The following is a 23,395-nucleotide window of genomic DNA, read 5'->3' as shown; positions in this document are numbered from 1 at the left end:
TGGGAAGAGGGACGGCAGAGAGTGTTTGCAGCTTTGGAAGGGAGAAACATGACAGATGTTCACAGCACAAGAGCCTCCTGCTGGCTGAGTCACAGAGCATTCATTAGAGCTGGTCTCCAAAGAGGACCTTGGTAATGGAGCCTGAGTACTTGTTCCTGGCGGTGGAGAGGGGGCAGGCAATCAAGGAGACAGAAGAGAATGGCAGCCCACAGCATGGAGGGTTTGGTGACCCAGAGGATCTGGCTGCCTTCTGTCAAAGAGAAGCAAAGTGAAGAGAAAAACCTATATTCACAGGCTTCGGGGGCTACTGCCATAGAAAAAGAAGCTTTCATTAATCTATCTTCTCCAATTAAGCATTCCTCAGTACACAAGTGGGATCTGCTTTTATTTAAGAAAAAAGAAAATAAATGTAATAAGTGAATAAAATAGAGATCAGTTGACTCCCTAGACATAGCTCTGTATATGCAATTTAGAATTTTTAATGGCAGTGCAGAGCAATATATTAGGAAACTTCCAGCAGCATCCTTTTGGGTAAAAAAGCAAGAAAGAGAAGTAACTTGCAATGGTCAGAAACTTCCTGAACTCTTTGCTGCCCTGATAGACATTTTCAGAACTGGGTCAATGAGTCTTTAAGGAATCTAGTCCTGAGAAACAAGACGAGTGGTTCTAGGTCTACATAGGATCTCAATTTTTTATCTGTTCAATGCAACAGGGGAGGCAGGAGAGAGAAATAGCCTAAAGAAGTTCCCAAATCTGATGTTGCATCAAAATCACAAACTAGTAAGAGGTGGATGTCATTTGTCTATGTACCTGCCCTGTGTAATTCCCGAGACCATGCTGTGTTTCCCAGCCAGGTACTATGCTAACACTTGGTAGGTGCCCAGAAATGCTTGTTCAGTTTTGCATGAACCTGGTCTGAAAGGAATGACTGTGTTTGCAAGGGTCCAAGGTGATGGAGGCCCAGGGCTAGCAAACAACTTGGAGAGTGAGTAAGTATTTAGATACAGCTCTATCCTCTCAGAAAACTGAGCCTGCAAGAAAGGTGTGATCTGAGAGCTGAACAGAAGGGCCCTCAGGAAACTGGGTCTGTCTTTAACATGACAGGTTTCTCTTAAGTCAAACATCAAAAAACTCTGATACGTATTAACGTTAGTCCAACAGTTCAAAAATATTTTTGCATACATGAGTCATTTGAACTTATATGGATGAAGGTTATTTAAATCAACTTGCGCTTTAAGTTCTGACTATAAAACCAGGGGAGTGGACTAAGAGTTTTAAGATTTCAACCAACTCTAAGCAATTTACAATTTTCTGCCTTTAAATTACTCTGGAAGATGTAGAAAGCATTTGCCTTAAGATAATCTAAAGAAAGCATTTGCCGTAAGACATCACTGGTCTTCAAATCATTTTATATTAATTCAGGTTGCGTTACTCAAGGGATATGTTTACACATATGGCACTGAAAACGACACAATGGTTGTTACCTAACAGCATCTATTTTTTGGCATCATTTTTTATTTTATCTTTAAACATAATCGCTGCTAATGAGCAAGTTTATTAAGAGCACAAGGATGAGAGACATCTGTGAAACTGGACCATTTGGCTAATTGGCCAGTGTCTTCGGAAATTAATCTGGTGAAGAAAAACGATTGTTTCAAAGGAAGTTTGTGAATAAGCTGTCGGTTGCAATTGTTCATTCTCTCCTGGAAAACAGATGTGTGGTAAAATGTGGGATGGCTTTACAGAGAGAACTTGCCACTGGGCATCTGGAATACCTAGCCCTCACAAGGGTGTCACTGTTTGCCTATGTATAAATCACACTTTCTCAAAGCTTTCCTACTTAAATCTCCATTTCACCAGATAATACTTTTAAATCATCTTCAAATAGGATACAATAAATGAATCCAAAACATAACCTAGAACCCACTGACAATGTAGGAACATCTTAGCTAGGAAGTACATTGTCAGCTAAGGTAGAATTTGTACTTGAAGTGCAACCTGTGCTCCTGCTTCGGTGAATACAAACAAAAGCTGTTTACTGAAAGCTGAGCTTTTGATTTAAAAACAAAGTTCTTTCAATTCTACTGGAAAATAATTTCAAGTCTTCATCTCTGTCTGGAGGCCACAATGTAGGAGACAAAAGCTTCTTTATGTAGTATGTAGACTTTCCCTGATGCTCTGACAACTCTCAGCTACAATAATGACTTGCCGATAAAAGTTAATCATATTATTCAAAGCACTCTTATTTATTGGCTTAGGTGCCTGAAGGAGAATTTTGAGCTGGGAAAATATAAGCCATATTTATCTTTCTGCAAATCTTTATTTAAAATGCTTATACCACACAGAGCTTGTGGAAGAAATGTAGAAGAAAAACAGTTTCAGAGCAAAAGAATGGCGTTATTCTAGCAAAGTTTCAACTGTTTTGCAGTAATTAAGGCTCTGTAAATATTTCCATTATAAACTGTTATTCCCATATTGTTATCATTTTAACATATAAGTTTGTTCATAGGTAAAAGTTTCTGAAGGTAACTTTTTTTACGTTCTCTTTGTTTCAAATTTTTGACAAATTTTAATTACAGACAGATAAAACCAATTATATAAGGGGTACATGGCAGGCAGTGTGTGGATTTACACACACAAGATCAGTGAAGAGCTTAGCAAAATTAATTTAGCAATATGGACTATCTCCAAAGATGATGCTTTGATTTATGACACACCTAACACAAGAAAGTGTTCATAAAAAGAGGAGTTGACCAGTTTTAACTTAGAAAGAGTCATAGATGTTGGGCATAATGATCTCAAATTGCCCCAGGAAGGAGACACTTTGTCAGGCCAACATGAGATATCCTTTCTGCTGGCTGGAATATTCTCCTTTCTAAACTGCTGTTGAGGATTAAATTATATACCCCATAAAGGGTTTGTTCAGGTCACAACCCCTGGTTCTGTGGGTGTGAACTCATTTGCAAATAGGGCCTCTGAAAGTGTTATTAGTTAAGGTCTGCCCAAAATGAATGAGGGTGGCCCTTAATCCAAAATGGATGAGTCTTTATAAAATGAAATTTGACACACAGAGAGAAGCTATGGGTTGTAGCCAGAAACCAGAAGTCAATGGAACCCAGGGGAGAAAGGAAATGACATTGCCATGTCAATTGCTGTGTGACAGAAAAAATAAGGAACTCCAAAGACTGATGGCCAACCAGAAGATACTGGGAGAAAGCAAGTCTTCTAGCCTCTGCAACCGTGAGTTAATAAATTTCTGTTGTTAAGCCAACTCATTGTATGATATTTGTTTTATGATCTAGGAAAGTAAAACAATTTGGGTCTGGCACACAGAATCTACCAATTTATTCATGCATGCATCCATCCATCCATCCATCCACCCATCCATCCATCCATCCATCTATCCATATATCCATCCATCTATCAATCTATCCATCCATCTATTTATCTTCTATCATCTATCTATTTTCTAAACATTTGAGATTAGGCTGTATACATCATTATCCCTGAACACACAATACTTTCTATGATTATATTTTGATTGTGAGATAAGTACAGTCACAGGCAATTCTCCCCTACCTGCGTGCTCACCTGCCTTTTATCATGAATCCTGCTTTTGAAAATCCCAACTCTTCCCCTGCTGTCAGTACAGCATGTAGTAACAGATGGTGACTTCTTCTCCCCTGACCCCTGGTTGGCTAATGAATAAATCTTGAACATTACAATTTTATTAATGTCTAGTCAGTCAGAGTGATTAAATTAATACTAGGTCATCAATATATGAGTCACCAGACAGAAAACAATTAAGCAGAGGGGAGACAGAAAGAACATACTAAAAAAGCAAAAGATCTGGCTTGAATATGGGCCCATCAATTTTCAGAAACATTACCATTATCATCAAAGGTCAAAGTCAGTTACTGGTAGAAAAATCAATAGTTTAGGGATAAGGAAGGAAAGACCTAATAGACAAATTTGTGATGTGCTCTGTATTGACAGAACTTTGGTGAAAATCTGTGTATTTCTAACTCTTGGGAAAAAGATTGATTGTCACTAAATTGGTCCATTCATGTAGTTTCATAAGCTCTTGTTGTGAATAGATTTTAGAGGATTATATCATTGCAAAACACAGAGAGGAAAAAAGCAAGGAGAGATTTTAAAATTGCCTCTGGCTGTTAGCCTTTATAATCCATTTCATTGGACTGTTAGAGGGTGTTTTTGTTTTTAAATGAAAGTATTCCATGAGCATAATCTACTGTCTGTGCAATAATCTGTGGTAATCAATTACCACAGATTATCAGAGATCTTTATTACCAGCAAACTAAAGCCATTGGTTACATTATGCTTGTGGTAAATACGTTAGAAAAGACTCTATTTTCTAATCTGAACATTGTGGTCTCAATGTATTTTTCTTAATATGATGTGTACTGTCTTGACTAACTGTGTGATTAAAGATACCCTTTCCTTCTATTTACTTTTCCCCTTGAACCCAATACCAATGATGTAGGTGCTACCATTTTGAAAAGTCCGACCTGCAGCAGACCCTAGCACTGGAGAAAGGCACAAGGCTCTGGAAAACAGGTGACTGTGCAACTTCCTTCCCCATTAAGGGCAGAGTGGTAGTCTATTACAAATTGATTACATTTGCCATTTTTTTAGCTGCCTACAAATATATTTGCTCATTAACACTTGGTAAATTGAATGCTACTAAAGAGGATGGCTGAGCAATTAAATATCATTCAAACTAATTCCATAGGAGCCAGACATGACTTCTCTTAATGGAATTTTTCTTCAAAGAGTAATCTTTCTCAGGGAGAGAGAAGCAGATAGGATGGATGTAGGGAAGCCAGATGAGGACCCCCATGGAGGACTTGGGGTGTTTCAATCTCTATTTTACCCAGCTGTTTTGTTACATGAATCTAGAAGTTCCTCAGTCATGAAAATTCAAGTAACTATATGCTTATACTTTCCATGAAAACATGGTTTGTTCATGAAGTTACTGGATACATAAGAAGCTCAGAAATAGTTTGTATATTTTACAATTCACTTTTCACATCCATTTTAATAAGCTGCTAATTTCAAATTATTGTCCAGTTTATTAAATCAGATCGGCTATGACCCTGTCTTTAGGACATTCTAGAAGCCATCTGCATGGATTTCAGAGAACTAACAATGGCATCGATTAGTTCAGTTGGGAAACAGCAAGGTACAGGGGAAAGGTGCAAGGGGTCAGGGGTCAGAGGCTTTGGGATCATGTCCGTGTCTATCCCCAGTCACATGCTTTCTGAAGACCTTAGCAGCCCATACACAAGTGCCTGCTCTGTGCCAGGTTCATGCTGGGCACTGTATATACAACATCACATCTGACTAGCAAAGCTATCTTGCCAGGAGCCATTAACAACTTCATCTCACAGAGCAGGACTCATTATCGTAGCTCAAGCCTAGAACCAGAGGGCAGAGTCCATAAGTGGTCATGTGAGACAGTGCATCCCATGTGTAGTATCACCAAAGAGAGTGTGGGTATCAGGAAAGATAAAGTCCCATGGCTCCTCCGAAACTAGTTGTGGCTAGAGTTTCTCCCCTCCAGAGTTCCACTGTCCAATACAGTAGGGACTAGGCAGATTTAAACTGACATTTAAAATTCCATTCCTCAGTCATAGTGGTCACATAGCAAGTGCTCAGTGGCCACGTGTGGTTAATGGCTGCCATATTGGACCCTGCAGATACAGAAGCTTCCCACCATTGCAGAAAGCTCCCAGACATTGTTGCTCTAAGTGCTGGTCTTCTACTCATTGGCTACAATAGCTGCTCCTATCAGGTAACTCAACAACGGCACCTGGCCTCAGTCCTTCAGCTCCTGCCCCTACCATATTGTCCATTGGACATCTCTTCCCTCTTTTGCCTCCAAGCCCAGCCTTTCCAACCATGATTGTCTTGGCACTCTTGATTCCCAGTAATTGCTCTTTGACTTTCTGCTGTGGATCCCTCTGTCAATTCCCAAACACTGGCAGATCACATCCTTCTAATTTCTTTGCTCTTGTTTTGGGGATATAATATATTGGTGGAAAAAATAAAAATATTAGTAAAACACAGAGACTAATGCTCTTCAACCTTAACTGTATCATCTCTGCTTCTTAATGCCCCATTCATTCATATTTAATTGATTCACTAACTCATTCCTTATAATGCCCAGTCCCTAACCCCACAATTCTCTCATTATGTTCACTTTCCATAGATGATCTGCCTCATTCTTTGGGGAAGCTGATATGAAAACCAATGCCAGGAGCTGCCTCAATGTTTTTCTCTAGATTTCCTTGGTTTCCTTTAGCCACAGTGATCCACCCACTGCTTTCCATTACTAACAGGATTAACTTACAGCTATGGATTTTTGCTCATGATGTTTCTACCACTTAGGAGTCCCACTCCCAATTTCTAGCTCTGTCATGTAGCTGCTCTTGGATCACTGCATTTGAAACAACCTTTTTCTCCTCCAGATTTCCTGAATACTTCATCTGCACTTCTCACAGAAGTTTTTAACTGATATTGAATCTCATATCTTCCTCACATTTTACCCATGAAACCACAACCCAATGTGTGTGTGTGTGTGTGTGTGGGGCGAGTGGTGGGGTGTGCTGGCCAGATTCAGCTTCCACCTCCAGCAGCAACTAGCATAGTTCTTTGTCTAGAGAATATTCAGTGCATATTAATGGAATGAATATCTCTGTATCTGTTTTTGCAAATGTCAAATTTATTTGTAAGGTAGGCAGATTGAATTCAATAATGAACTGATGAGCCATTTCTTCTAATAGTCTCAACATGAAGTTCCAACGTAATGATTACATTGCCAGCATTTCTGATGGGAAAACAAGGACACATGTTGATGACTAGAACTGCAATAAATGGCACTGCAGCTATGTGCAATATCTTTCTGCAGGAGGGTGAAGCATGTATGAAATGATAGCGAATGTGCAAACAGCCAAAGAAAGATATCAAAACTGAAATAAACTTACCTTGGGTAGCAATATAATGATTGGGTCGATGATAACCCTAAAAATAAATGAGAAAGAATATTTGATGAATACCATTGATTAGCAGTACAGAAGTCACAAATTCAGCTTGTGAAAATGAATGCATTTACAAATACCAGCAGCATCACTTGAAGTTATATTACCAAGCCTGGTGGCATAGAGTTTCTCTTAATAAGCAAAGGTGCATCAAGTTTAACGGTTCTGATGCTTTCACAGGAGGCCCGAGTAACTTAATCATAGAGGGCTATGAGATGATGGATGGGCAATAAACACTAACAACTTATGGATTCTCTGAACTAACATGGCCATGACTCTGACGAGGGCAAACAGCTTGGGAATGTGCAACAGAATTTCATTTGTGCTTGGGATGCTATTGGCAACGAGCCAAGAGTCTCTCATACTCTGTCATATCCATATAGACAGTTATATCAATAGTCCTACTAAAAACATTATCAGATGCTGATAGTGCAGTGACATGATGCTGCAGCAAGGATCATGTTTAAAGAGGCAGAAGTTTTGCTATACTTCTTCCTTTTATCAGGACTTTGTACAGAGGGGCAGAGATGAAAACTGAGACCAAAGAAAACTGAGAAGTACATGGGAAAGAAAAAACCAACTCAGAGAAAATTACACACAGGCAACAGAAGATATCATGACAGGTCTCACTGCTCTCCACTTCTGTGTCCTGAGATTACCCAAATTACTCTGTCCAAAGTCAACTGGAAAATGGAATAAAGAACCTTGGAGAAGAAATCCAGGTTTCTCAAACAACTTAAATGCGTATCTACCAGAGTGTTTGCGCATAAAAACAAATTGACAAAAATGAACTACAAAAACCAACACATCCTTTCATATAGCTGATCTGAAATATATTGGAAATAAAAGAATTATGACCAGTATTAATTAGAATAAGTTAGCAGCATGCATTTCCTGCTAGCTGATAAGTCTGCAAGGAGGAAGAACCTTGGCTGGCCTACTTGCTCTGTATGTCCTCCAGTGCCTATAAAAATGCCAAATGGAGAGGAGGAACACCTTTGACAAACTGAATTAACCCAAACAGTCTACAGATGAACTCTGTGTTGCTGAATACCATGGCCATTTCTTGGTCCTTATGTACTTATCCCATCAGCAGCACAAATATAATCAATCCCCTTGAAAAACTTTATTCATTTGGCTTCCAGGATATAACACTTGCTGATTTCCTTCCTCCTTACTCCCTGGCCACTCCTTCTGAGCTTCCTTTGTTGGTTCCTTGATATCCTTGTCCCTTTCACCTCAATGTTTGAATGCTCTGTCTACAGTCTTTCCCTTTGTGATCCCATTCAATATCCTGGCTTCAAAAACCATCTGTAGCTGATGCATCCTGTATTTTTATTTCCAGCCCAGATCTTTGCCCTGGAATCTAGAGATGATATCCATGGTCTACTCAACACCTCCACCTGGTTGTCTAAAATATATTTAAAATATCACATGTCCGAAACTGCACTCTCATCCTTGTCTCCCACCACACCCATATCTACTCCTGCACAGTCTCCTTCTCAACCGCAACTCTACCTCGGAGACACCCTTGACTCCTGCCTTGCTACTACACCCCAGGTCCAACATGTCAGCAAAGCCCATTGACTCTGTCTTCCAGATCTACGCAGAATCCTGTCATCTCTCACCACCTCCACTGCTACCACCTTGGGCCAAGCCACCACCTTTTCTCTTTGATTGTTTCTATAGCTATCTAACAAATTTTCTTGCTGCTTTTCTCACCCACCTACAGTGAGCTTTCCTCTCAACAGCCAGATCATGCTATTCCTCTGACCAAAATCCCTCTATTGACTTCCCATTTCCCTTTCAAGTAATTGTTCCCCTTACCTGGCCCCACAATCTCGCTGACCTCATCATCTCCAACTCCACCCCAGTTCCCCCTTCACACCAGTGCATCAATACTCGCTTGCTTGTCTTCCTTACAGTTGCCAGAAGTGCTCCATATGTTCCTTAGCCTGATATGCTCTTCTCCCAGATCTATATACACACATACATGGTTCAATCCCTTATCTTCTTTGCTCAATGTCACTTTCTCAGTGGAATTTATTCTAGCTATGCTGTTCAAAATTGCAGTCCCCCTCCAAACCTGGCACTCTTTAATTAAGCTCCTGTATGGCTTTATTCTTCTCCATAGGACGTACATACTAATTCCATACTACACAGAATAACTTATTTGTTTTATTTATTGTCTATTCTTCCAAATTACAACATGAGCTTCATTAGCACAGAGATTTTCATTTTGGCTCTGATTTGTTCACAATTAAAACTCTAGCACAAAGAACACTAGCATCTAAAGCAAAAAATGTTTATTTGTTACAAAATTTAGATTTTGACTAGAGCATTTCCTAATATAACTCATGTAGATAGTTTGATTGAATGTCATAAGTACTTGGAATCTCAGGTAGCACATGAGATTTTGTTGGTTTGTCCAGAGTGATCCCCCAGTGAATCCCAGAATGATTTGATCAGTGACTGGAAAAGTACTTGCAAGCCCCCTTCGGGGAATTGTGAGAGTGGGGAGAAATTCAACTTCCCCAAGTTGAATTCTTGATATTCTCACAAGCAGTGTGGACAACCAAAGCTATAGGCTGAGCCCCCAGACTTGGGGTTTGTTCACATGAAACTTAACCCCACAAAAGATAGGTCAAGTCTACTTAAAATTTAGGCCTAAGAGTCACCCCCAAGAGAGCCTCTTTTGTTGCTCAGATGTGGCCTCTCTCTCCAGCCAATATGATGAGCAGTCTCACCACCCTCCCCCTCTCTGCGTGGGACATGACTCCCAGGGGTGTGGACCTTCCTGGCAATGTGGGACAGAGATCCTGGAATGAGCTGAGACTCAGCATCAAAGGTCTGAGAAAAACCCTAGAATGAGCTCAGAGAATTAACATCAAGAGACTGAGAGAACCTTCTCGACCAAAAGGGGGAAGAGTAAAATGAGGCAAAGTGTCAATGGCTGAGAGATTCCAAACACAGTCGAGAGGTTATCCTGGAGGTTATTCTTACGCATTAAGTAGATATCACCTTGTTGTTCAAGATGTAGTGGAGAGGCTGGAGGGAACTGCCTGAAAATGTAGAGCTGTGTTCCAGTAGCCATGTTTCTTGATGATGACTGAACAATGATATAGCTTTCACAATGAGACTCTGTGAATGTGAAAACCTTATGTCTGATGCTACTTTTAGCTACTATATCAACAGAAGAGTAGAACATATGGAATAAAAATAAATAATAGGGGGAACAAATGTTAAAATAAATTCAGTTTGAAATAGTGGTATATGAAAGCAAGGGATAAGGGGTATGGTACGTATAGTTTTTTTTTCTCTATTATCATTTTATTTCTTTTTCTGTTGTCTTTTTATTTCTTTTTCTAAATTGATGCAAATGTACTAAGAAATGATGAATATGCAACTATGTGATGATATTAAGAATTACTGATTATATATGTAGAATGGAATGATTTCTAAATGTTTTGTTTGTTAATTTTTTTAATTAATAAAAAAAGTGAAAAAAAAACCACTAGCAACTGGCACATAAGAGGTTCTCAATAAGATTTCATTGATGAAATGAAAGAATCAAGGAGCCCTGAATATTGATTCCTTTCTGTTAAAATAAAATTAAAACTCATTATTCTGGTAGTTTTCTACTTTGATGTCTTTGTTCATAGTATTCTCTCAGCGTGGAATATTTTCTCTTCTTTATCTCTGCTCACCAATTCTTTAAAGTTTAATTCAAATCACCTCCTCTACAATGTCTAATATGATCACAGCTACTCCATCAGTCAGCGAAACTTCACTCATTAAGTGCTTCCTATCTCAGGCCTATGCCAGGTGCAGAGGATACCAAAATGGGTGGGATAAAAACTGTCCCTGTCCTCAAGGACCTCTCACGTGTCGCAGGAGCTGGGGCTGCAGTGTGAACCTCCTAAAAAGTATGTCCAAGTTGACCAGGACATAGGGGGCTGGAAGCAGACATAGTTTTTAAAATTTCATCTTCTAAAATTGTGAGGCCTCGAGGAAAGTTAACGGACCTCGGCATGTGTGTACTTCCACAAGACATTCAGCAAAGGTCTGCTGAGTGAAGGAATAAGTGCCATGTACTTTTGGAAGAAAACACTTTAATTAAAAAAATCAAACCTCTTCTGGGCATGATTTTGACCATTACCAAAATGATTTAGGGGGCTTTGTTTGATGAATGAGATACTTATTATTCTTAAATGATCAGTTCCTAGTCCTTACCCTCAAATTTATAACCAAAAATGTCAAATCTTTTCTTTTTCTAATTACCACTAAAAAAAATATTCTGATAGTTCTTTTTGGATAGTTCTCGCCTAGATATTGTCATATTAGCTGCCTTTAATAGCTGATGACTAATACTTAAAGAAAATAAAATAATCTCTATATATTTGGATAAAAGCTGTGCATGAAAATATTGATGGATCATGAAATAGACACAGAGTTATGTCTGATCAACTGCAAGGGCACTGAAATCTGTTTAATGCAAATATGGGCCTTGGAGGTAGCAAAAGATTTCCCTTGGTTTTCAGTCTATTTCATTCATTCTTTTAGCTGAAAACTGCTGTCTCCTAAAACATTAAGTTAACATGATGCAGAATGAACAAAGCAGCAGTCTTCAATAATTAAACAGCCTACATATTTAATGAAATGTCTTGCCTGCATTAGAAGTCCTAGTTAACAGCTGCAGACTGTTTTGAAGGGAACTTAAAAGTGTAGCGATGACAAGAGATTGCAAATCACCGTATTAGGTATTATAGAGTTTTGTCCATTAAAATGCAAACATCTTTTGAAAGTATCAAATAATCAAAGTCGTCGACAAAAAAATGGAAATAACATTTTCTTAGGCTACAAACGCATGGGAGGGCAAAGGAACCATGGACTGTTACAGAGAAATTCGCCAATAAATAAGCTGGCTTGAGTAAAGAAGTGGCCACATTTGCATGTTCAATTCTGCATGTTTGTTCCTGGTTTTGGCCCATGTGTGCCTATCAATCATACAGAAGACAGGGGCTCTGGCTTGTATGAGAATAGCATCAAATACATACATCAATATAATTTCCATTGATATAGTCTGAGTTGGTGTCTCCTTCCAATGTCTGCAGCCTCACCCGGGAATGATCATCTGCAACAGAAAATGAAAAGGAAACCATTTGAGAACTCAGATCTACTATGCTGCTTATTTCCCAGGGACTGAGATCAACCACATCTATGCTGGTTTAAAGATAAAGAAATGAATAGTACACACCTTCTGAGTATCCTCTTTTGCTCTTAGACTGGGAAGAGTTAGAATTCTTTGCATTTTCCAGTAGATCTCACTAACTTACTCTTTGATCATTTACAGACATGAAGCGTTGGCAAAGGTTTGAGACTTTTATACAGAGCTCTCTGAATCACAACAGAATTATTTCTTGGATGGGAAGTTTGAGAGGCTTCACTAAATCACATGCAACATCTGAGGCTCTGAAGGTTGCTGAGACATCCACCCTGATAAATGGCGGTTATAAAGTCACAGCCCCCCTTCTTTGGTGTGTGGATGTGCTAATAACTTCCCCCATCTTCCATCTGTCCAGGAAGGCATTAGGCAGTCAAAGCGGTGGCATCCTTCATCAGTGGCCACTAGAGACCAGCTAATACCTCTGCCAACCTCAGCCTCCTCACTGGAGGCTGCCTCGAATTGGGTGGTTTTAGGGATGAAGTGAAAACATAATGACACATACTCAATGCTGGATAGTGATGGTGATTGTGGTATTGATAAGCTATATTTACAATTTTTTAGGAATGAAAAGTTTTCTCCACAACTATTCTTGCAGCATATCACATATTTCCTTGAAAATCCATATCTTAAAAAAGAAAAGAAGTAACAGCCCCAAAAGGGCAGGGATGGTAGAATAGAGTGGAATTCCAGCCTCTCTATGTGGACCACACTTGCACTCAACTCCTCCTGACAGGAGATGTGCTTTGCTTTCCTGTCTGCACTCAGACTTTTCCTGAGAAGCTTTTTAAAAGGCAGGCTCTATATTACAGCCTTCCCACTCTTTAGAAGTAGGGCTCAGTTATATTGTACATTCATGTCAGATCCTCTTCTTTCATTTTATTTCTCTTAGAACTTCAGGGTGAATGCCACCCATTCCTGGTGATTTACCACACTTGAGTTTCTCAAATTGTCCTGCAACATTCTCTTTAGAGTTTCAATCTCTGTCAGGACTGCACTCTCATTTCCCATAAACAGAGTCTTTGAAATAAAGAGTTTTCCCATCATCTCCTGCAGTTAAGTCGGCTACCAAAAAATAAAATAAAATTTAACTTGGCTGTTACGTCTCTAGATTTAATTGCTTTTACTCTAGTCATAATTGGGAAACTCATAAGACATATGTACAACGTGATTTCCTAAGCAGACTGAGATTGTTTTCATTTGTTTTTATATGCATGGTAGTATCTTTCCTTCTTCTTATCCTTTTGTGGTCAGAGTCCACATTTGTGTGCATTTTGCATCTTGCTGGGCACCTTTCACCAAGGCATAGCACACGCCTCCATATGCAGTGCCCTGCCTCTCACACAACAAGAGAGCAAAAAGAACTTAACTCTTCTTCATGCCAAAGAAGGGGCAGCAGTCCAAGGTCATCCACAATGTCTGGACTGTTTCCATAATACCTCTCACAATTTTTAGTTTAATACTGGCTTGTCTAAAGTCCAAATAGTGAGCTGTTCCATCTCCTAGAAATCTCTCTCATGTACCCATTCCTATCCATCCCTAACTGTCCAAATTTTACCATTTTTCAACTCAAATGGTCCCTCTTTAATCTGGTCTTCTCGTTCATTCAATCTTTTATTTATTTACTTATTTCTTTTGAGCACCTCCTATGCGCTTTGCTAAGTATAGGGGAGACAATGGCACCAAAGTTAGTGTGAGATCCTTGAGTTCATGGAAATTTCAGGCAACAGAAAAGACATTAAATATGCAATGTCATAAATAATGTTATAAACATGATTTTATAAGTGATAAGTTGGAAAGGTATCGAGAGCAGTGATTATGTCACCTAGAACTTGACTTAGTCTGAGGGATCTGCCAAGGCTTCTTTAATAAGGGGACATTTAGATGGAGACCATGAAATCAGAAAGTCAGGGGTGGGGTGGGGCAGAGAGGAGAGAGTCTCTAATTTCTGCATCTGGGAAACAGCGCATGCTCAGGCCACGAGGTAGGAAGGATCCAGCACTTTCAGAGGCTGGAAGGAGGTCATGGGAAGGGTGCTGGGAAATGAGACCACAGAGGAAAGAAGGACTGGGTCATGAAGGACCTTTATCCTAAGCACAATGAGAAGCTCTGGAAGCATTTTAACAAGGAAGGGATATGCTTCTTTTTCATAGGGACCTCCACTGTTGTGGAGAGTAGGTAGGAAGGAATCCAGAGTGGAGCAGGAGGTCAGTGGGGTGCTGCTACCATAGGCTTGGAAAGGAGGTGATGGTAGCTGGGTGGGTTGATCTGAAGGCTAGTTAGAAGATAGGACTGACCAGAAGGATAACTTCATTTGACGTGGATGAGAAGGAGGTATCATGAGTGACTTTTAGGGTTCTGGCAGGAGAAATAGAAGAGAATTCACTGTAATGGGGAAAATGTGAGAAGAGGCAGCTTGGGGAGGTGGTAGACCATGAGGGGAGTGTGTTGGATGTTTTTACCTTGAGGTGTTTGTGATCCAAGTAAACTTACAAAGGTGGGGTATGAGTTTCAACAGTTCTTTGTTTTTCTCTGCTGCTCCATGTCTTATCTTCCTTATAGATCAAAATCTACTTAAGGGTAGGAGCCATGTCTTAAGTACAACCATGCATACTTCTGTGGAGCATCATGAAAATATGTTTTTTATTTTTATGAAAGTGAAAAAAAGTCTAACTCAAAATGAAATAAGACCAGAAATCCACTAGAAAGATAAACATTCAAAAGTCTGATGACACTAAGTGTAGGCAAGGATGGGGAGTAGGATGAAACCTCATACACTGCTGGTGGAAGTGAAAATTAGCACAACCACTTTGGCAAACAATTTTCTATGATGTAGTAAAGTTGAAGATCTCCAGGCCAGATGACCCAGCAGTGGAGCAATGGATGCCAGGTGCATCTTGATACTTAAGTAGGAATCTGCACGGAAATATTGTTTACAATAGATGTAACTGCAAACACTCCAAACATCTATCAACTGTAGAGGGGGATATAAATTCTGTTATATTAATAAAGTGGAAAACCATGTAGTAATGAAAATGAACAAGCCACAACTACATACAACAACCTGGATGAATTATGCAAACATAATTTTGAGCAAACATGAAAGAATATATACCAGTGCTGTCCAATGGAGCTTTCTGTGATGATGGAAATGTCCCATATCTGCACTTTCCAATATGGAAGCTCCTAGCCACGTGTGGTTATTGAGCATATGAGAATTGGTTAGTTCGGCAAAAGAACTGAATTAAAAACTTATTTAATTTTTAAAAGATTTATTTAATTTTAATTAATTTAAGTTTAAATAGTACATGCAGCTATTAACTCCTATATTGTATAACATTTAAGTTAAATTGCTTCCTTTATAGAAAGCTCAACAACAGGCAAAAGGTAACCATTATATCCATGCTGTCCAATATGGCAGTGGCTAGGCACATGTGGTAATTCAGCCCATGAAATGTGGTTAGTCCTAATTGGGATGTGCTGTATATGTGTAACATACATACCAGATTCCAGATAACTTCGTACAATAAGAAATGTAAAATGTCTCATTAATAATTATTGTAAATAGATTAAAATTTGAAATGTTAATATTTAGGACATATTGGGCTAAAGGAATTATCAAAATTAATTTCTCATTTCTTTTTCTGTTATTTAATATGCTTATTAGGAAATGTATGGTGGCTCGCACTTGGAGTTGATATTCTGTTTCTACTGGACAGCACTACTGGGGGATACATAGAACAGTAAAGATAAGCATGAAAATGATCAAGAGGCATGGTAGACGCTGTCTCAGTGGAAGGAGGAAGAGTTGTGCTCAGGAAGAAGTGTGAGGGGCTTTCTGGGGGTGCTGGTAACCATCTAGTTTTAGACTTGGTTGATGGTTTTATAGGTATTTGCTTTATAACAATCTATCGAACTGTATATGGATGCTTCATACATTTTTCTGAATTTATATTATATTTCATAATTTAAGATTTCCAAAAAAGAGTCCAATTTCTCTATTCCTCTCTTGCATGATACCTCCTTGCGTACTTGTCTGGCACCCTGTATACTGTCATCCTGGATATTTTGGGAAACAGCGATCACACACAGGAAGGGCCCTTCATGAACGAGTTATCTTAGACATTCCTTTGTTAGGCATATTCTCCTGCGATTAGATCCCTCTCTCTGTAGCAGGGACGTTCACACTTGCTAACAGTGGTCATATTGTTAATGCGCGCTCAGTACAGAATAGTTCTTTCAATGATAAAATACGTCACTGATACATAAAATACTGATAGGTACATTTATCTTAAGCTCAGATATCTATTTATTGGTCAATCAATTGGTCAATTGTTAGATCTCTCAATATTTTAGAAGTTAGAGTACACTAAAAATCAAGGAGTCCAACTGTAGAGGAGAACATAGACGTTTTGCCCACAAAGGTTGGCTGATGATGACATTATTGTAGTGTGATGGCAATGGGCCAGCACTTACTAAGTCAACCCCTCTGCTTTTCCTAAACAAGGATAAAACAGAAAGGAAACTCTCATGTCACTCACAGTGAGTCAGTGAAAATAAAGGCAACAGAAGTAGAATGATGTGTCCCTCCACCACAGAACCTACACACTAACATGCTATTTGGACAGCTAAGAATGACTCAGGGACAGAAGCTCGGGTGTCCTATTAAAGCAAGCTTTCCGTGGACTATGCAAGCAATAAACAGACAGTGGAGAGAAGATAAATCAGTCTATGGAGCCTCATCACCATAGTTTCTTGACATCTCATTCACCTTGAATCAGATGACAATTAAGAAGACTAATATACACTGACCATTCTTTGAGGAAAACTCTAGGGCTAAATAGTATCAAAGTACCCTGAGAAAATGCCTATGGGACATTTCCTGCATTTGACAAATATGGGAGTCACTCAGGCTAAAGATCCAAGGAGACGCCAGCCATCCCTTGACTGAGTCCCTGTTCTGCCAGTTTGCTTTGAAAACCAGCCAGCTGGGAAGAGGACCTCTTCTTACTGCCAAGGGTTAGCCACATGGGTTGCAAGGAGGATGAGGTTTGGCGAAGCTTAACTGCTTAGTTTGGAAAATCTAGTGGGATTTGGGGTTAACAATAGAGCAATTAGTGAGCCTGGCAGCAAAGGGGTCAAGATTGTGACATACTGTAGGGTGAAAAAGGGCAGGTTACAAAGCAGCATATCTAGTAAGAATCGATTTACATAAAATAACAGTGCATTTGCTATGTGTGTAGGTATGCTCAATGGGAGAACTAGAAGGGTGTAGTTTCTGCTGGGTAGTAAAATTTGTGGTTTTTGGTGGGGGGGTAGGGAATGGTGCATGGTCTGGGAATTGAACCTGGGTCTCCTGCATGGAAGGCGAGCATTGTACCACTGAACCACCCATGTACCCTGCGTGGTAAAATTTGGAATGATTCTTATTTTCCTCTCAATGAGTTTATGTATTACTTCAATTGCATAGATGTGTTATACTGTATTTGGAATCAGAAAGACATTTAATTGAAAAATAAAGCCAATAACTATGGCACAGAAAAGTAAAAGATTGGAGCAAAAGAAAAAATTAGCAGAGTTTGAATTTGGAGGCAAGGTTGTGGGCAAGTTTTCCCAAGTTCTCTTTTCTGCACAAGCTTTCTTTAATATGTATGAGTTGCTTTTATAATTGGGAAAAACTTCTTTAGACATGGATGATTGGAATATGGTAGAAATCCAACCAATAATTATATTGTAATCTCAAGTCAATGTTATCCCATCAGGAAATGAAACAAACTGCCACAGTGAGAAACTCAATTTGCATGAAGGTTTGGTTGCTATTTCTGATTTCCTTCAGAAAGTTTTGCTACATGAAGTAGGGGGAAAAATGATATTTTTGCATAAGAAATGCACATAAAGCCTGGGTTGTACCAAACCAATATTTAGCCCTGAAAATTTTCAATCTGCTCGCACTTTTCTCCATGTATGTACTGGAGGCAGCTAATGAGAAAGATCACAGCAGGTCTCTATGCTCTACTCCAAGCTCCTAAAACATATTACTTATGCCCTCTCCACCAGGTAACATTATGCAGAGAGAACTCCTAAGCAGCTTCAACTTAGAAGTTGAAGTGTTAGCTTTTAAGACTTTCATATGAAACATAACAGATATCAGTAATAGACTTGTAATCTTTACTTGTGTGCAATTAGATAATCTTACAGCAGTAGAAATCGCCTATGTAACTGATAATCATTCACCTCTAATCAATTCTCTTTCTCTGCTAAATACTCACGACATATTTACGTTAAACTAGAACCACAATCATTTCTAAGAGAAGACATGAAATTAATTTGAATTACAATTGATTATTACAATTTGTGGCTCCCTTTATTCCTGTGGTTACATGCTTGCTGAAGACTATTGTTGCATTGTGCTGCTACTTGCTTCAAAGTACAAGATGCAGCACCAGTGGACAAAACCGTAAGGGTGTTTCCAAATGCTTCATGAGCCTCAAACCCTTCGTGACCCCCATGAGTGCCCAGTGTCCCTGCTTATTTCCATCTGGGGTCTCTGGCTGAACCACTCAGGTTCTGGTCAAGAAGCAAATAAAGAATCTTTGGGATTAATGGTGGGTGGCTCCATATTAAGCTTTATTCTTGCAGTTGGTTTTAGATCTGGTTGACTTAGTCTTGTCTTGTTTCTGACTCTTTTTCACCAAGATCCTTCATCAGAGATTCTTATCCTTTATTCTTCAGAATTATGGCAGGGACCCCTGAGTTTTACTTTGCCTGATTTTCTAGATTTTACCCTTTGGCTTCTTAAATATACTGTGTCAATGTGCTTTTCCCTTACTCTTGTCCAATTGAATTTTAATGCCTCCACCTCTCCCTACCTGTCCATCCTCACCTAACTAAACACCTGTTCCCTCCTTCCCCACTGCTCTGGCCTGTTCCACCTAAGCCTGGCCATGACAGTAGATTTCTCAGAAAACGACACTGCTTGAGTTCTCACTTAGCAGAGAAAAGCACATGCTACAAAATAAAATCCTGGAAAAGTGATGTTTTCATCACTGGCCAACAAGATGGTGTTCTTGGTTAAAAAAATCTGGTGAGATAGAACAGGGCAGTTTTCACTCTTGTTTTAGTTCCCTTGCAATTAACCAGGAAAATGGAGTAGGAGAGCCTGTGTAACTCCATTCAAGACTGAACTCAAACGTGAAGTTGTCTATACTGTCATGTCTTCACCCCTACTTAGCCTCACCCACTCAGGTCACAGAAGTTCTTCCTAATTTAATTCATTACCCTCATGCTGTTACACCAGTCTCTGTACTGGATCTTTCAGCAGGATGCCACTGCCTCAATCTTTTCTCTACGATGCAATGCTCCTTTGTACTGGGGAAGTACCAATCACAGGTGTATTTTCCATTATCAGAGCCTCCCTAGGCTTGTTTCTGGGCTTTCGATGCCTTCATTGGCCTCTCCAGAGATAATCCCATCATGCCAAGGGCTTCATTCTCCAGAGATATGCCCATAACATCCCTCTCTTTTAGGTTTCAGATCAGCCTATAAAGCAGCCTACTTGGCATTTCACTTGAATGCTTCAAAGGCATCTCAATATGTTCTCAAACCAAACACATAATCTTTCTCTCCTGCCATCAGCTTCCTGCCCACCACCTAGCCCCCACCTCCAAATCCAGTTCCCATCCAGGGTTATTCTTTTGATAAGTGGATCATCCTTCCTTCTATCTATCTATCCATCCATCCATCCATCCACCCACCCCCCCACCCACCCACTCATCCATCCTGCTGCAAATCTGAAATACAGGAGTCATCTCTGACTCCTTGGTCTTCCTCATCCTTGCATTCTATTCATCATCAGTTTGATCAATCACTTGTCTTGAATGCATTTACTTTTCTTCCTCTTGGTTCACATTATTATCATTTCTCACCTGGACTAACCTGAATGTGTCATTTGATCTCTGCCCCATAGCTTCATGAAGGTGGGGTTTGGCTGACTGCTGTCCCCCGGTGTCTTCACATGTCCCACCTCTCCCCTTGCTCCTTCTACTCCAGTGGGCCCGGCCCCCCTGCAGTTCCTAAGATAAACTGAGGCAGGCACCCCACCTCCACCCTGCCTTGGAGCGCTGCCTGGACTGGTTTCCATCCCCCACTTGCTTCAAGTCTGGCTTTGAATCTCAGCTTCTCGGAGCAGCCTTCCTTCACCACAATCTTAAAAACAGGACCCACTGTCACCTGTTCCCTTCTCTCCCTCATTTTCTCTGCTATATCAATCACTTCTTAACTTACGTATTATGCAGTTTACTTCACAATTCCTTCTCTGTCTCCCCCAGAAGATTGTGAAGCACAGGATCTTGTCAGTTTTGCTCCCTGCTCTAACCTTGACACCTAGCAAAGCGCTTGGCTGATAATAGGCATTCAAGGAACAGTTGTTGAAAGAATTACTTCAATTTGATACAGTGTGTGAAGCATAGCAGATCAAGACGTGTTCATACAGGAAAAGGTGGGGGTTGAGGAAGGGGGCAGAACCCTGGGAAGCTCCTGTAGATTCTGGTTCTTTTTCCTCAATCACCAGCCCACCAGGACAGCTCCAAGGAGGCTACCTTGTTAGCTGGGAGATTTGGTGTGTGCCTTAAGCCTAGAGTTAATTGTAATGAGGAACTGTTGAGGGTTTTCAGAAGGCTAAATTTGCCTATGTGGCGATGGTAATGGTGGAGAGGGTTTAAGTTCATATTTGAAAAGGGCTAGCTCAGCAAATTTATCCTGTAAATAAGGGACAAGTTGCACTTACTCAAGAGCTAAAGCCAATAAACAGTTTTAAAGCACCATTAAAACCGTTTTATATGCACACCCTGTTGCAGGCCAATGAATGTACTCATTATGAGCACTTCCTGTACTTTTTGAAAAGCACTAACAGAATCCCTAAGACATGGTGAGTGACTCCCCCAGTCCCTCACCCTCGTTAGCAGCATTTCTGGTTATTGTGGAGGCCTGGGCTCCATGAAAAAGACACCCCATAAGTGAAAGTGCCCTTTCTACAATTGTACAATTTTTATTCTGGGGTGAGGGGGGTAGATGGTAATACTCTTCTCTGTTGTCGGTTGCCTGTAAGCAACTAACAATGTGAGTACATTCATAGGCATGATTTAGCTAAGTACTTTTATTCTTTTGTCTTGTCCAAATCCTTCCATGATTCAAATACCACCTAAGAGTTATTTTCATTGCCCTAACTAAAAACACTGCCTCAAATGAAGCAGTTCCCCAGCGAGGCTTCTCAGGGGTCCACTTAGACTTGCAGGGCTTCCTCAGAATAAGCTGGAAGCTCCCAAAGGAAGGGGGGTCACCCCTGGGAAACAGTGCTTTGTGCATGGAATGACCCTGAGGGCAGCCTTGGTCTTGGTGCCAACTGTAGCAGTATGATATCAACCCTTAGATGGACTCAAGCTCACCCTCTTTAGCTACGGTAGATTCTCAGTGATTTCATCTGGAGATTGGGATTTCCTATTTTGAAAGCATTAATTTGTTTGGCAGTGGTCTAAGTGGTTGCTATCAGAAAAGATGCCAGTGGAGGGCCTTATATAAAATTGCACAGACAGCCACAGGAATTCCAGAGGAATTCTAGAGAACAAGAGAAAACTAGAGGAAAAGCTAATATGGATGTGCAAGGAAAGGCTTGGGGTGCATGGAAGGTGAGGAGGAGAATTAAGAGACCAGGTGAGTTCTGGGGCAGGGAACTCCTTTATGACACTGTCCCTGGAAGGGTACAAAAACAATACAACCCTGTAAAGAAACAGGAAAAAGTGCCTTGAGGGGATGGATGGAGGGTGGAGGAGGGCTAAGAGAATGCAGTCCCAGGGGTCAAGGCTAATGGTCACACTTGGCAACCTACCTGGGGGTGAAAGCCAGGGCCTCCAGTCACAGTCTACATGGTACCAATAATTAAATCTAAAGAAGAGTAACTAACATGGGAGTAATGAAGAAGAAACAATGTGATTCTTTTCATAGTAATCAATGCTGTTAAGACATAACATTCTGGTTCACTTCCACACAGATGATATTCCTGGGAAATGGTGATGTTGACAAGGCCATGACTTACCCAAGGTCACACAGCTGGTGGCAGGGGTCAAATTGCATCTTCTAACCCCAAAGCACATCTTCTAACTCCAAACTCTATACTCAATTTTGTCCAAAAAGTCTTCCCTGATTAGTCTACCCTTCCCTCTTTTGCCCCCCTCACACACTTTCACAATAATTCCCCTACTATACATGTCTTCAGACATTTGTGGACTTGAGAATTCAGGTGTGTTTCAGTCTGGTCTTGCTCATAGATTGTAAATTCATCGGGGTAGGAGGTAGATTTAAACCTTTGCCGCTTCTTCCAACATTGTGTTAGACACACAGACCACATCGGGACGTGCATATTGGTTGACGGAATAATTGGCCCTAACTGCAGGGTCTTGCAAGTTGAATCTTTGGTGGCGGTACAAATGCACCCAAAGTGGTGGATATGGAAAATTCTTCTCATGGCACCTATTCTCCACTCAACCAGGAGTCAGCACACTACAGCCTGTGGGCAGATCCAGTCCCATCACCTGATTTTGAAAATAAAGTTTTATTGGAACATAGCCAGGTCTACCCATTTTCATCTAACCTCTGGCTGCACTAGAACGGCAGAGCCCAGACATTCAGCTGAGACTGGCTGGCCTGTAAAGCTTAATATATTTACCATTTAGCCCTTTATAGAAGTTTACTGAACACTGCACTACACTGTGTTTAATCATCTTCCTGTTACAGAGCCTAGCATGACATGGGACAGGGAGTGGGTGATTGATAAATACTTGTAGAATGAAGGGACAGATTACTGAGTCTACGGAATCACATATCCTCTGTCCAGCTTGAAGAGAAATAAGGTAGAGGAATGGGACCCGACATTTCTGTGGAAACCAGCAGAAGAGCAAATATCCAAAGGGGTCCAGTGGAGGCAGGCAAGGTAGACCAGAGCTCCGTGCAAAGGAGAGAATCTACTTGGAATGCTGTGGCAAGCCTGCTACATTTCACTAGAAAGGAAGCAATCAATATGGGGCCATCCTCATGCTTGCTTGGAGCTGGCTATGCC

At 40.3% G+C, this 23,395-nt stretch overlaps 1 protein-coding gene across 8 annotated transcripts in view; it reads right to left on the bottom strand.

The window, feature by feature from the left end:
• The window catches only part of PTPRM (protein tyrosine phosphatase receptor type M), an 823,739-nt gene that overhangs the window by 73,137 nt on the left and 727,207 nt on the right, over positions 1 to 23,395 (bottom strand). For all 8 annotated transcript variants that reach the window (XM_077135947.1, XM_077135946.1, XM_077135945.1 and 5 more), the window contains 2 exons: positions 12,119 to 12,195; positions 7,008 to 7,044 (listed from right to left, as the gene is read on the bottom strand). In XM_077135947.1, the coding sequence (XP_076992062.1) occupies positions 7,008 to 7,044; positions 12,119 to 12,195 (114 nt within the window). The remainder of the gene's footprint in view (positions 1 to 7,007; positions 7,045 to 12,118; positions 12,196 to 23,395) is intronic.

This window comes from Tamandua tetradactyla, chromosome 18 (genome assembly GCF_023851605.1).
Source record: "Tamandua tetradactyla isolate mTamTet1 chromosome 18, mTamTet1.pri, whole genome shotgun sequence".
Classification (NCBI taxonomy): domain Eukaryota; kingdom Metazoa; phylum Chordata; class Mammalia; order Pilosa; family Myrmecophagidae; genus Tamandua; species Tamandua tetradactyla.
The sequence above is the reverse complement of the archived record's forward strand: the minus strand, read 5'-3'. Positions and strand labels throughout refer to the sequence as shown.